Source organism: Psammomys obesus, unplaced genomic scaffold (assembly GCF_907164565.1).
Source record: "Psammomys obesus unplaced genomic scaffold, mPsaObe1.curated_primary_1811, whole genome shotgun sequence".
Classification (NCBI taxonomy): Eukaryota; Metazoa; Chordata; class Mammalia; order Rodentia; family Muridae; genus Psammomys; species Psammomys obesus.
This window is the reverse complement of record NW_026596034.1, coordinates 22,096,447-22,108,234: the sequence shown is the minus strand read 5'-3', so window position 1 is coordinate 22,108,234 and position 11,788 is coordinate 22,096,447. Positions and strand designations below refer to the sequence as shown.

The window sequence follows — 11,788 nt, the reverse complement described above, 5'->3', positions numbered from 1 at the left end:
CCTTGCCATAGTAAACAATAAACTCCCTCTCAGACAGAAGGAAGCTGGGCTGGAGGGAAGACTTGGGGCCTGGGCAAAGCAGAATCCAGCCAAGCTGCCTGCAAGAGGTTAAACCCAACTGAGATCCCTGGAAAGGATGATTTTCAAGGTGTTTAGCTACCTTTAGGGTACGCACTGTGTTCCAGGGTCCCACCTGTTGTCACTCATGTTAAGGTGGGCTTTGGTAAAGCAGATGTCTTCATTTCTGCTCCTGTAAGTAAACCCACTAAAAGTCATTGTTTCACCAAGTTGGACTGGGGTGGTAAATGCACTTTGTCCTGGGCTCTCTGTCAGGGGAGAGCGGATGTGAGTGTTGCACCCACCCTAGAGAAGTTTTCTCACACAACGTCACCCACTCCCAGGCAGATCTGTCATTTGTCAAGGTTCCTGCCGATCCAAATGACCAGTCAGCCCTCACAAGCTGCATGGGTGAATCTTTCCTCCTTCTCCCTCGCCTCTTTCCCAAGTCAGGCATCATATTAGAGGAATCACAGTCTTAAAAGGGGGAAATGTTTATTTTCAGTGAGCACAAGTTCCCAGATACAAAGACTAAGGTACTTCCTCTACCTGGTGGCCTAGGCTTACAGCCACAGTTCAGGCCTAGAGGAGGGACATTCCCAGTGGGCAGATGGGTCACTTGTACTGAGGGGAGAGAGGGGGCACAAGAGGAGCAGCACAGACACTCAACATCTTGTCAATATCCACTTGGGTTGTCTTATCCACCTCAGCCTTGAGGCTGCCACTCACCCGGAGACTGGACACACCTCCAGGCTCCTCTACAGCCTCCTCTCCCAGAGAAGGGAGGGTGTGGGTGAGTGGCACATTAGGGAATGGCACTAGTGTGTTAGGGCAGGGCAAGGCAAGGCCTAAGCCCAGCTCACCTGCCACAGGCAGCAAGGCCTGCAGCTGCAGCTGTTCCACACCGGCCTCCTCAGGAACAAGGGTTAAGTCCAACTCAGGTTCTACTTCCATCTCCTTGTCTCCATCCCCCGCCTGGTTCAGCTCAGGGTTGCAATAGTTGATATACTGGTACAGTGGCCGAAGGCGCTGGGCTTTTCCTACAAGAACCCAAGGCAAGGCAAAGGCTGGAGCACCAGGCTGTGCCATGCCAGACCCCAAAGACAAGGAAAACAAGGAAAGCCCAGGATTGCCACTCACGCTCCAGCCCCAAGGTCTCTGTGGGTGCCGATGTGCTGGCCACGGCTGGGGCCGCGGGAGCCACTACGCTCTTGCGTTTCTTGGCTTTTTTGTGCTGTTTAGCAGACAGTGAGGCCTCACTGTGGCTGCCCTCTGGCTCCTCCTTCTGCAGTGGTAGCCCTGGTGGCAGTTCAGCTTCAGCCCTAGGATGGGCATGGTAGCTTGGCCCTGGGAGGGCTGGGGTACCCAAACTTGGGACAAGAGGCCTGAAAGAGGCAGGCTTCAGTCTTTGGTTCCTGGGTCTTGAGCCTAGGGTTTAGCCCTGGCTGTCCACCAACCCCAGGGCTCCTTAGCTGTCCCTTTATTGGTCAGTGGAACTTTAAGCCCAATAGAGGCTTAGAGCTTAGAGCACTCAAGGAAACTCAATCCCCTACAAGACCAGGAAGCTCCAGATAAACATATAGAATGTTTCCCCTTACAGCCCTGTTCTAGAGAAGCAGAAGTTGGGAGTGGTGGTAGTAGCAGAAGACAAGGATCTCTGCCTTGAAGGAATCAGGAGTTAGGCATCTTCGTGTGTGAGACCCACCTCCCCAGCCCTTCCCTCTGAAAGCCCTCTCACTTGATAGGCTTTCTCTTGGGCCCATGACTGGGCCTCACGATGGATGATGTAGGCTTGGGTCCTCTGTCTTCTCCTGCTTCCACCCCTGGATTGAGCACTTCCTCTCCCAGGCTTGTGCCTTCTTCCTGGAGCTCTGCTATCAAGCTGTGTCCTACTGGACACGGGTCTCCTGGAGTTCTGCAGGCCTCATGTGCTGGCACCTGACAATTTTCTCCTGTTCCTGGACACTGGAAGATACACAGAGGTGATTAGTAGCTAATGGCCAGGTAAAGTACTGTAGGGATCAGCCATTCAAAGCACAGTTTGGCCACAAAATAAGACATGAAGGCTACCAGCGTAGGTCCCTCTACTTGCAGGGCTTGGCCTGGCAGAGGGTTGGAGTACCACTGCTCTTGCCCCACCCCTCCACTTTGAAATGCCTGAGTCACCTCAGGGATCTCTGCAATCTGGGCTGACCCTACTTCAGCCCCATTCTGGGTTTCTGGCTGCCTCTTGGCCCCTGCTGAGGCCATGGCTGTGCAGAATCAATGCATCCCTCGACGGTCGCTAGGAGAGGACGGTGGGCCCAGCGGAGGGTTGGACTGGTGTACTCAGGGTTGGTAGGGGAGACCCGAGACTGGTAACGCGATCTTCAAATGGAACTACAAACCCCAGAAGGCTTTACGCCTCAGTCATTTGACCCCTGACCTCAGAAAGCCATTTGTTGCCAAGCAACAGCAACTCCCGCCGGCTTGCAACAGTTGGCGGTAAAACTGCTTCAGTAAGAGGCCCCACCGGGGCGTTGCGGGGGAAGGACTGCGAACCCCTCTGGGCACTAGGCTAGGATCCGGTCGCGGGGAGGCGGTGCAGGTTGAGCCTAGGGGACAGGCGGGAGTCGAGGGGTGGGGGCTGCAGGGCTCGGGGGAGGGTGGAATCCCCGGATAGGAGTTAGGGGTTGGCGTTGCACCGCGCACCAGGCCTTGGTGCACGGTTGCAGGACTGCAGTAGGATCATGTGCGAGGGCCCGTCCCGCATCTCTGGACCCATCCCTCCAGACCCCACGCTCTGCCCGGAGTACTACCGCCGACCGGCCTCGGGTGAGTTGTGGGGTCTCGCGGCGGTGCGAATGCCCCACCCCGCCACTGAGCACGGCTTTGCACCTCGTCCTGCTCCTCAGCCCAAGGACGCCTGGAAGGAAACACGCTGAAGCTGGACCTGCTGACTTCAGGTCAAGACCTGGACTCCAGTCCGCTTCGTGGGCCCCGCATCAGGCCGGAAGCCCGAGAGATCCTGGCGCGTGGCCAGCGAGGCGTGGGCGACGTGCTGCTGCAACTGGGGGCCATCTCCCTTGGTTCAGGGGTCTCTCCTAAGAGTAAGTCTTTGCAGAAGGGGTATTGAGACATTCGGAGGTCAAAAGCAGAGATTAAAATAGGATGTGTCTTGATTGCCTTGGGCCCAGGCAATTAATGTGCTTTTCCGGGTCTTCGTTTCTCTAGCATAGGGCGAAACGCACTACTTCCTGGCAGGATGAGAGTTCGTCCTGCAGGAAGCCCTAGCTTCAAGCGTCCACACCTTGAGGGGACATTGCTTACTTAGCGTCTACGTTGTGCGAAGCCTCACAGCTATTAAACAAACAAACAAACAAACAAACAACAGGCTTCAAAAGTTGGAGGCAATAAACAAAAGACATGACATGAGTATAATGTACAAGATGATTAATGGTATATTTCACTGTAAAATGCAGAAGATAACCAAAAGGAATACCGTGTAAGCGAATGAAGTGGTAATGGTGCTGTGTATATGGAGTTTAACTTACACGGAGAGGACTTGGTCGTATTTAAACTTTTTTGTGTGTGATGTTGGAGATTGAACCCAGGGCCTCACATATACTAGACATCTACCAGATTGTCTGGGAAGTCTTTCTGCAAAGGGTAGGGTGTGAGTCTACGTGTGATCTTGTTTGCACGGCCATTTGTAGGGCTGTCCCTAGCAACATTTTCCCCCCAGGGAAGGATCCAAAAGACCATGAGAAGGAAAACTTGAAGCGGATCAGAGAGATTCAGAGGCGCTTCCAAGATCAGGAACGCAGGCGGGAGCAGGGCCAGCCTAAGCCCCTGAAGGCACTGTGGCGTTCACCCAAATATGACAATGTGGAGTCTCGAGTCAAGGCCAGGATGAAGGTATCTGCCCCCGGGAGCCAGACATGCCTTCCATTTTGGCTAACAAGTAGTTATACCCTGATCTAACTAACAGGGTGTGTGTGTGTGTGTGTGGGGGGGGGTGTGATCACAAAAGACTAAGACATCTGGGGTGGACCTTGTCTGAGGAGCTGATGGCATTAGGGCAGTTGAGAATTAGGCTGGGGAAGAGAACTTTCCATAGACATGAAACCACACAGTTAGAAGCAGGCCCTAGAACTCCTGACTCTCCTTTCTCCAGCTCCCGGGGCTGGGATTAAAGGTGTCCCTACCACACTAGATTCTCTCTTCTTTTTCTTTTAAAAAATTTTTGAGATTAAAAAAATATATATATATGTGTATGGGTGTTTTGCCTGCATGTATGTCTGTGCACCACAGAGGCCAGGAGAGGGCGTCAGATCTCCCGGAACTGGAGGGCTGTGAGCTGCCCTGTAATACTGGGAATGGAACCCAGGTTCTCTGGAAAAGAATCCAGTGCTCTTAACTGCTGAGCCATCCATCCAGTCTCCCCTCCCCCTGCCGTGGCCCCACAACCTTCTATCAAGACACGGTCTATGTAGCCCAGGCTGCCCTTGAACTCTTAATACTCCTCCTGCCTCTGACTCCCAGGTGTGGAGCTAATAGGTTAGGGCCACCACTCCCAGCTCCTTTCTTTCTGAGACGGTAGCTTGCTGTTTAGCCACAGGCTGTCCTTGAATTCTCTCCGTAACCCAGGTTGGCCCCAAACTGTCAGTGCTTCTACCTCAGCCTCCTGAGTCCTGGTTCTGTAACCATGTACCACCATTCCTTGCAACATTTGTTTCTGAGGACAGAGTGGGCAGCAGTTAGGTTTTGGTGGTAGTTACCATTTCCCTATCCAGGGGCCCTGAAAGAGATGCAAGATTGGGAGAAAAGACAAGGTCACATGAGATTGTATTCAGGCCTAAGCGTCTGTGAGACTGCCAGGGGGTAGGACCGTGTCCAGGGAGCAGATGGAGACACAGCTCAGTAGCTCATTGGTGAGACCAGAGTGTTATTGACAATTAAATTGAGGACAGTGTGGCTAAGGAAGCAGCCCTCAGTAACTTTGGGGTGATAGAGCCAGAAACCTTAGTTCAGGAGGAGAAAAGGATGGTAGCTGAATGAGGGTGAAGGCAGATGGCGAAGTAGTTTGTTTTCTTTAAAGCTGTGAGAGACAAGCATATTTAAATGTTGAAAAGTGTTCCTTCAAGGAGATGAGCACAGAAAGGTACTTAGAGGAAGGAGGGACAGAAAGGGGAATGATTGTGTGGCTTAGAACCCAACTTCAGCCTCCCTGATTCCTCTACCGTACCCTACCCTCCAGGAGCCTGGCCCTTCCTCTGTGACGGAGCCTGCCCACTTCCTGCGGGCACACTCCCGCTGTGGCCCTGGTCTGCCACCATCCCGTGTCTCCAGTCCTCAGCTCACCCTGCCAGGCCCCAAAGCTAAGGTGAGAGGGTCTGTGGGGACTAGAAGGCCATTGGCCAGGAGTCATGAGGTGAGATACAGAGAGATACAACACAGCGCTACAGGCTCCCCACCATGCTTGCCATGTCTCCGCAGGGGCCAGGCCTGGGTGTGGATTTCATTAGTCACAATGCCCGAGCCGCCAAGAGAGCCCCCCGGCGCCATTCCCGCTCGCTGCAGGTCCTTGCACAGGTTCTGGAACAGCAACGGCAAGCCCAGGAACGCTACAATGCCACACAGAAAGGCCATGTGCCCCACTAGTAGGTCCTATGGGCACACAAGTATGGGGAGGGACCCGGGGAAGGGTGGGGACCAGTTTGCCTTGGTGTGGTCAACCCTAGGCCTGTGCATTCACAGCTTGTTGGAGCGTAGGGATCTGTGGCGGAGGGAGGCTGAAGCTCGCCAGCACAGCCAGCCAGACCCAGCCATGCCCCCTGGCCACACACTCATGCCTGAGAGTCAGCGGCTAGAGACGCTGAACAATCTGCTCCAGAGTGAGTACTTGGGCCAAGGATGTCTGACAGGGAGCCCACGGGGACCATGCATCCCTACCCAAGTCTCAATTGTTTCCGTGCCCTCTTGCAGGCCAGAGCCAGCTGCTACGTGAGCTAGTACTACTTCCTGCTGGGGCTGACACCCTGAGAGCCCAGGGTCACCGTGCTGAACTGGACCGCAAGTTGGTACAAATAGAAGAGGCTATCAAGATCTTTTCCCGACCCAAAGTCTTTGTGAAGATGGATACCTAACCCTCCCACACACTCTACCCTTGTGGGTAGAGTGATGGGGAGATCCTTGCTGAGGGTCACCTCACGGCTGTAAAGGGCAGGCTCAAGCCCTGTCACAGCCCAGGGACAGGAGCGTTGGGGTGGGCAGTTTCTTTAAAGCACTTACTCCTCACCAGTGGCTGCAGAAGGGCCACCTGCCTTGCAACTCCTTTGTCAAAATTAAACCTTTTGTACACAGTGGCTATTTTCATAGGAGCTGTCTTAGAAATGCCAAGCTCGGTGGGCTTCCTGCTGCATAGTCACAGGAAGATCTCTCCTGTGCCCTTATCCCGTCCTGCCTTATGTCCAGGGAAGAAGGCTGACTTACAGGAACAGAGAAGAGGTTAGGGACACAGAGGGATCGTATATCAACCTTTATAAAAAAAAAAAACCTTTTAATGTTCCCCTGGCTGCGAGGGCACTGTGAGCTCGCTATTCTTCCCTCTTGACTGGGAAGTCCAGGCCACATTCCAGCAGCCTAAAGTGGCAGGCACCTTTGGCCATCAGAGGCTGAACCCACTAACGTTGCCCCGCATGCCATTCCCCCAGCCAGAATTGGCTTGCTCTCGGCTAGCCAAAGAGGGCAGAGAGCTGCCAGCACCAGGAAGTAGGCAGCCAGGTTGCAGGTCCCAGCACAGGGGCCCCTGAGTCAGCCCATTGGAACAGGGAGGGTGGCGATTGTCAATGACCAGGTCACTGCTGTCATCATCACTGTCAGGATCAGTAGGCCCAGGCCCTACAGAGGAAGTCCCTGTCAGACGCCCAGATGCCCCTCGTACCACATTGTTACGCTGGTTAGCGGGCTTGACAGTGACAATGAGGTTATGGCTGTTGGCAATCATCATGTCCGTCACTTGGTCCAAGGTCTTCCCAGCCACCTCAATGCCGTTGACCTCGAGGATCTCATCACTGACTGCCAGCAGCCCTGTACTCTCAGCCAGGCCCCCACGTACCAGGCGGGAGATGAAGATCCCTGGAACCCGCTCCAGGCCCTGGGGAGCCACACGAACACTCATGCCATCTCGAATATAGAAGCCCAGGGGACGGTCTGAGCCATGTTTGTGCAGCCTCACACGCCGATGGGTCTCAGGTAGCAGGTCCACGTCTATGACCGAAGACACCTGGCGGAAATCTTGGGGCAGGCTGATTAACAGGGGTGGCCTGGTACGAATAGGTGCCACTGGTCGTAGCAGAAGCCCTTTCTTGCGCCTCTGCAGAGAGTTGGAGGCAAAGGCCAGGCCACTGGAGTCACCTTCTGCTGCAGGAAAATGGGGTAATTAGGATTAGAGAGTCTTCTTCCATTTGGGCCCTTTATAGGACCAATGTCAACTGCTTCCTACTACTTGGAGGTCATACCAAGGGCAGAGGCTGCAGAAGGTGAAGCCTGGGAGCCCTTGGTATGGGCTAATAACCCTAGTGGACTTGCCCTGTCACCCTACCCCAAAGAAGCTGCCCACTGAACCCCATCCTCACCCCGCTTCTGGACCAATAGGCGCAGTGGTGGGGGTCCGCTGGCCAGGGCCCGGTGCAAACTGTCATCGTTGGTGAGGGGCAGCAAATCGCCATGAGCATCCGTATAGCCAAGCAGAACATCCAGGCCAGGGATCTGGTGTACCACACACAGCAACCGCGAGAACTCCTGGAAGCCTCTCACTGAAGTGCGGGGCAGTGCAAAGCGCCGGAACTCGGCGTCAAACTGGAGGCAGGAGGGGCAGGGAGAAGAGTGTCAGGATAGAGCCCGAGCCCTTCTCCCTACAGGTCTGACGCTGCCAGGTGAGGAAAAGGCTGCTACCACAGCTGCAGCCTTAAGCCTGAACCTCAGTTCCCAAACGAGGGACATTGTCCAAGGTCTTTTCCTTGCTCTCCATACACCCAAGGCCACAGCGGGACTCTGGAGGTCCATAATGGGAGGGAGGGTGCGATGAGGAGAGGCAGACAGAGAAAGCAGAATAGGATGCGGAGGATGGAGGACAGAAAGAGGTGATGGAGACCAAGGAACCAGTAAGGGAGAAAAAGGGAATTGGGAGCGCCTAGCGCAGTGGCCAGAGCCGAGGCCAGAGGAACCCTTACTTTGCTCTTCACCTCGACGATGCTATCGGGACTGCGCGCTGGAGTCCTCTGCGGCCTGGCCATTGCGGGGCCTGGCGGGCCGGGGACAGTGCCCCAAGGCAGCCCGCCGAGGCGCAGGTGCACTGCCCGGCCCGCTGGACCGCGCTGCCCCGCCCCTGGCGGTAGCACTCGCCCCGCCCTCCCGCCCAAACCATGACGTCAAGGGAGACGCGACACCGAGAAACGCGGAGTCTACGTTTCCTAGGAAACGGAGACCGAGGTACCTAGGGCTTCCTCTGCTCTTACGTCATTACGCTATGGTTCGAGCGTCCTGAAGAGGACTCGACCAATCCGAGGGCAGAATGAGGGAACTAACCCTTATTAAGCGTCTGTGCTGTCATTTCCATTGGCCTCACAAGACCGCGCGTTTTGCGGAGGAGTCTAAATCAACGTTTTGGGAAACCTCTCGAGGTCACACAGCGCCGAAGTGGCTTCAAGCCCTAGTCTCGACTGCAGCCTCCTAACCTGGCTCGCTCCCATCCAGGACAGCCCTTGCCCTTTCCTTTCCGGTGCTAGAGTATTACTGAGGAACAGCTCACGGGCTCAGAGAGATGGCCCGGTAAGAAAGAGCAGGCAGCAGACAGGAGCCCGACTAGCTGGCCGAACACCATAGACCTTACGCCCCCGGGAAGCGCCTGCGCGGGTGCAGAAGCGCGAGCGGGCGGGGCCTCAAACTTAGGCTCCGCCTCGCGGTCACGTGCTTCCTCTCTCCAACCAGACACAGGGCGGCGGTGCTCGCGGGAAGCGCCTGCCCGGAGGGGCTTCTCCGAGGGTGCCGCCGCGCTGATGTCGGAGTCGGGGAGGCTGGTCCTGCGGCCCTGGATTCGAGAGCTGATCCTGGGCCCGGAGACACTGTCAAGTCCACGAGCCGGGCAGCTGCTCAAGGTGAGCAGGCCAGTCAGATCCCAGAGCCCCGGGTGGAGGCTGAGGAAGCGAACCGACACTAGCCGCCACTGTTAATGTTAGGTACTCCAGGACTCGGAGACCCCGGGTCCATCCTCCGCCCCTGACATCCCTGACACCGGGGCCGTGTTGCTCGTGTCAGACGGAACTCACAGTGTCCGATGCGTGGTGACGCGCAACGCCATCGACACCTCCGACTGGTAAGAGAGCTGTTACGTCTATGGAAGAAGGTGGGAGCTCCCAGCAGGGCAGTGCGAGGTTGAACTTGAGGTGGGCGGGTGCTGGAGAGGCGGGGGTAAGCTCATTCCCCAGAACTGTGGGATATGTTTGTGCCTGGGCTCTGGACAGTGAGGGCTGTGCTCGCTGCAGGGAGGAGAAAGAGTTCGGATTCCGCGGGACAGAGGGCCGGCTCCTGCTGCTGCAGGTCTGCGAGGTCCGCATTCAGATTGCTCAGGACCATGAGGTGTGTGTAGGACTCACTTGGGCGGGATCGGTTCCTGTGCCTCACAGCTCCTCACAGCTCCTGAGACACCATTCCCTAACCCCTCCAGCCTGCCGAGTTCTACCTCCAGGTGGACCGCTTTAACCTGCTGCCCATGGAGCAGCCCCGGGTCCAGGTGACTGGTTGGTAAGTCAGCCATCCAGTGGAAGGGCATGTAGCTTAGCATGCCTGACGCCCTGAGGGGTTCAATCTAAGTCTCTCCATGACCCCCCCCCCCAAACAAAACAGTTACATGAAGCTTCCATCCTCTGCCTCTTCACTGTCTTTGGCATAGATATTTGGGTGAGGGGGCTTGGTTGTCAGTCACCATGATTACCTACCACCCTCCTCTTTCTCCCAGCAACCAGGATTCAGATGTGCAGAAGAAGCTCAATGACTGCCTTGAGTGAGTCTGAGGTTGGGCCCTGAGGCTGCGGTGTGGTATGGTCAGGGGTGTCGGAGCTGGGTAGATTGGCATCAGGGTTGTTCCTAAGAAGTGTTTACTCTGTTTCCCCAGGGACCACCTTTCAGAGTCTGCTTCTTCCAGTGCAGGTACTGGTAGGGGTTTCCCAGGAACCCTACCTAACTCCCTGCTAGCAATGCTGTTTCCTCAGTAAGTAACTGTAGTGTCTTACCCTTACTTCTTGTTTCAACTTCAACCATTTGGCCAAAACCCTGGCCCCAGGCCTGACACTGTCTCAGCTTCTGGATGAGGTGAAGGAGGACCAGGATCATCGAGGGGCACTGGTGCGTCTAGCCGAGAGCTGCCTGGTGCTAGCAGGCCCTTGCACAACAACCCCCCTCACTCACTGGACTACCTCTTGCTGCCAGGCCACGGTCAGTACTGGGATTTTCTTGGTGGGGGTTTCAGGGTGAGGGTTAGGCAACTGCTGTGCTGAGATTTTATGTCCCACAGGGAGAAGCTGTGTTCACTGTGTCTAGCTTATTGCTGCACATCTCTGAGAATGAGGAGAAAATCCTGAGTTCTATCGACTCAAATCAGAAGGTACAGGGTAAGGAGAACTGGAGAGGTCCAAAAGTGGAGTGTGTGGAGCCCAGAGCCCACTACAGCATTGATGGAGAGAAAGGCTGAGGGCTTTCGGGTCACCTGCCTTCCAGTGCAGGAGACTGGGCCCATCTTTGTCCTTCACCCAGTCCCTCTGTTTCAGGCCATAAGCACTCAACACTATCAGTCAGATTACTGGACTGTGTAGAATACTGTGAAATGCTCACAAGCACTGGGCTGTCCTGAGCTGAAAGGTGTGTGCTCACACTCAGTCTCCTTTTTCCCAGCAACCCCCAATTCCCTTGGCCACATACCATTAGAGGAAAGTGGTGCCAGTGTTAGCCTTCTGTCAGCCTTGGCTACATCGGACCCTGGGCAGAAGAGCAGCTTCCAGCCTCTACCAGCTGTTTGCTCAACCCCCCCAATATGTGAAGCCCCCAATTCTTCACCCTGCAGTTCTACACCCAGCTCCCCTCTCCTGACCTGCACCCCGAGTCTCTCACCCCTTAGCCATGCCCCCAGAGCAAACCAGGTCTTCGTGACCAGAGCCCAGGTTCACAACCAGGAGATCAAGGAGTGCCAGAGGCCCATCAAGAAACGGCAGCTTTTTCCAAGAACTGGAGCCAAGGCAGCCCAGGAGCCCTGCTCTGTCTGGGTGAGCTCTGCAACTGGAAGTGAAGATGTGGGAGGGCCTTGGGTAGAGCTTGGAGAGACTTGGGGGGCATTAGGGGTCCTTACTGGACCCTCTCTAGATTCTTTACCCCTTCCAGGAACCTCCAAAGAGGCATCATGATGCTTCTGCTTTCCAGTATAAATACGACCCACCCTCTGCCTCCCTCCATGCTCAGGTCCAAACTGTCAGGTGAGTGTTTGGGGCTGCCCTGCCTGTGGTGGTTACCAGTCTTAGGTAACCCTGACCCATGGCCATGGTTTCTTTCCAGGCTCTCTCCTCACCTGGTAGCTTGGGCCTTGAACTTGGTGATGGAGTCAGAGTCTGAGTTAACACAGGTCTGAGGAGTCACTTGGACCTGTCAGAGGATGTGCACACACGGGTGTACGGACAAACATTATCCCATACTCTGTTTC

The 11,788-nt window shown here is 55.4% G+C and overlaps 4 protein-coding genes across 10 annotated transcripts; 2 read left to right on the top strand and 2 right to left on the bottom strand.

The window, feature by feature from the left end:
• Positions 1–548: 548 nt before the first annotated feature.
• On the bottom strand, positions 549–2,382 carry CUNH16orf86 (chromosome unknown C16orf86 homolog). Of its 3 annotated transcripts, none has more exons than XM_055621431.1 (4): positions 2,224–2,382; positions 1,796–2,022; positions 1,198–1,442; positions 549–1,124 (listed from the first exon to the last, which is right to left on the bottom strand). In XM_055621431.1, exons 1-4 carry the CDS (start codon positions 2,305–2,307, stop codon positions 673–675), a joined length of 1,008 nt encoding a protein of 335 aa, XP_055477406.1. In that variant the 5' UTR covers positions 2,308–2,382; the 3' UTR covers positions 549–672. The 3 variants fall into 3 exon arrangements, with proteins under 3 accessions (XP_055477406.1, XP_055477407.1, XP_055477408.1); XM_055621432.1 differs by having other exon boundaries at positions 549–1,097; XM_055621433.1 differs by having other exon boundaries at positions 1,198–1,379.
• Positions 2,383–2,538: 156 nt separating this feature from the next.
• Enkd1 (enkurin domain containing 1) lies at positions 2,539–6,398 on the top strand. The gene is made up of 8 exons (XM_055621260.1): positions 2,539–2,555; positions 2,772–2,871; positions 2,952–3,146; positions 3,782–3,954; positions 5,297–5,422; positions 5,536–5,699; positions 5,797–5,933; positions 6,025–6,398. Exons 2-8 carry the CDS (start codon positions 2,787–2,789, stop codon positions 6,183–6,185), a joined length of 1,041 nt encoding a protein of 346 aa, XP_055477235.1. The 5' UTR covers positions 2,539–2,555; positions 2,772–2,786; the 3' UTR covers positions 6,186–6,398.
• A 171-nt stretch (positions 6,399–6,569) lies between these two features.
• On the bottom strand, positions 6,570–8,425 carry Pard6a (par-6 family cell polarity regulator alpha). Of its 2 annotated transcripts, none has more exons than XM_055621187.1 (3): positions 8,274–8,425; positions 7,677–7,899; positions 6,570–7,461 (listed from the first exon to the last, which is right to left on the bottom strand). In XM_055621187.1, the coding sequence occupies exons 1-3, from the start codon at positions 8,334–8,336 to the stop codon at positions 6,707–6,709; spliced, it is 1,041 nt and encodes a 346-aa protein (XP_055477162.1). In that variant the 5' UTR covers positions 8,337–8,425; the 3' UTR covers positions 6,570–6,706. The 2 variants fall into 2 exon arrangements, with proteins under 2 accessions (XP_055477162.1, XP_055477163.1); XM_055621188.1 differs by having other exon boundaries at positions 6,570–7,458.
• Positions 8,426–8,967: 542 nt separating this feature from the next.
• Positions 8,968–11,738, top strand: Acd (ACD shelterin complex subunit and telomerase recruitment factor). Of its 4 annotated transcripts, none has more exons than XM_055621186.1 (11): positions 8,968–9,197; positions 9,288–9,415; positions 9,585–9,678; positions 9,767–9,843; positions 10,058–10,102; positions 10,214–10,248; positions 10,382–10,533; positions 10,613–10,709; positions 10,990–11,357; positions 11,473–11,564; positions 11,644–11,738. In XM_055621186.1, the coding sequence occupies exons 1-11, from the start codon at positions 9,099–9,101 to the stop codon at positions 11,714–11,716; spliced, it is 1,260 nt and encodes a 419-aa protein (XP_055477161.1). In that variant the 5' UTR covers positions 8,968–9,098; the 3' UTR covers positions 11,717–11,738. The 4 variants fall into 4 exon arrangements, with proteins under 4 accessions (XP_055477161.1, XP_055477159.1, XP_055477160.1 ...); XM_055621184.1 differs by having other exon boundaries at positions 11,455–11,564; XM_055621185.1 differs by having other exon boundaries at positions 9,279–9,415.
• The last annotated feature ends 50 nt before the right edge of the window (positions 11,739–11,788 follow it).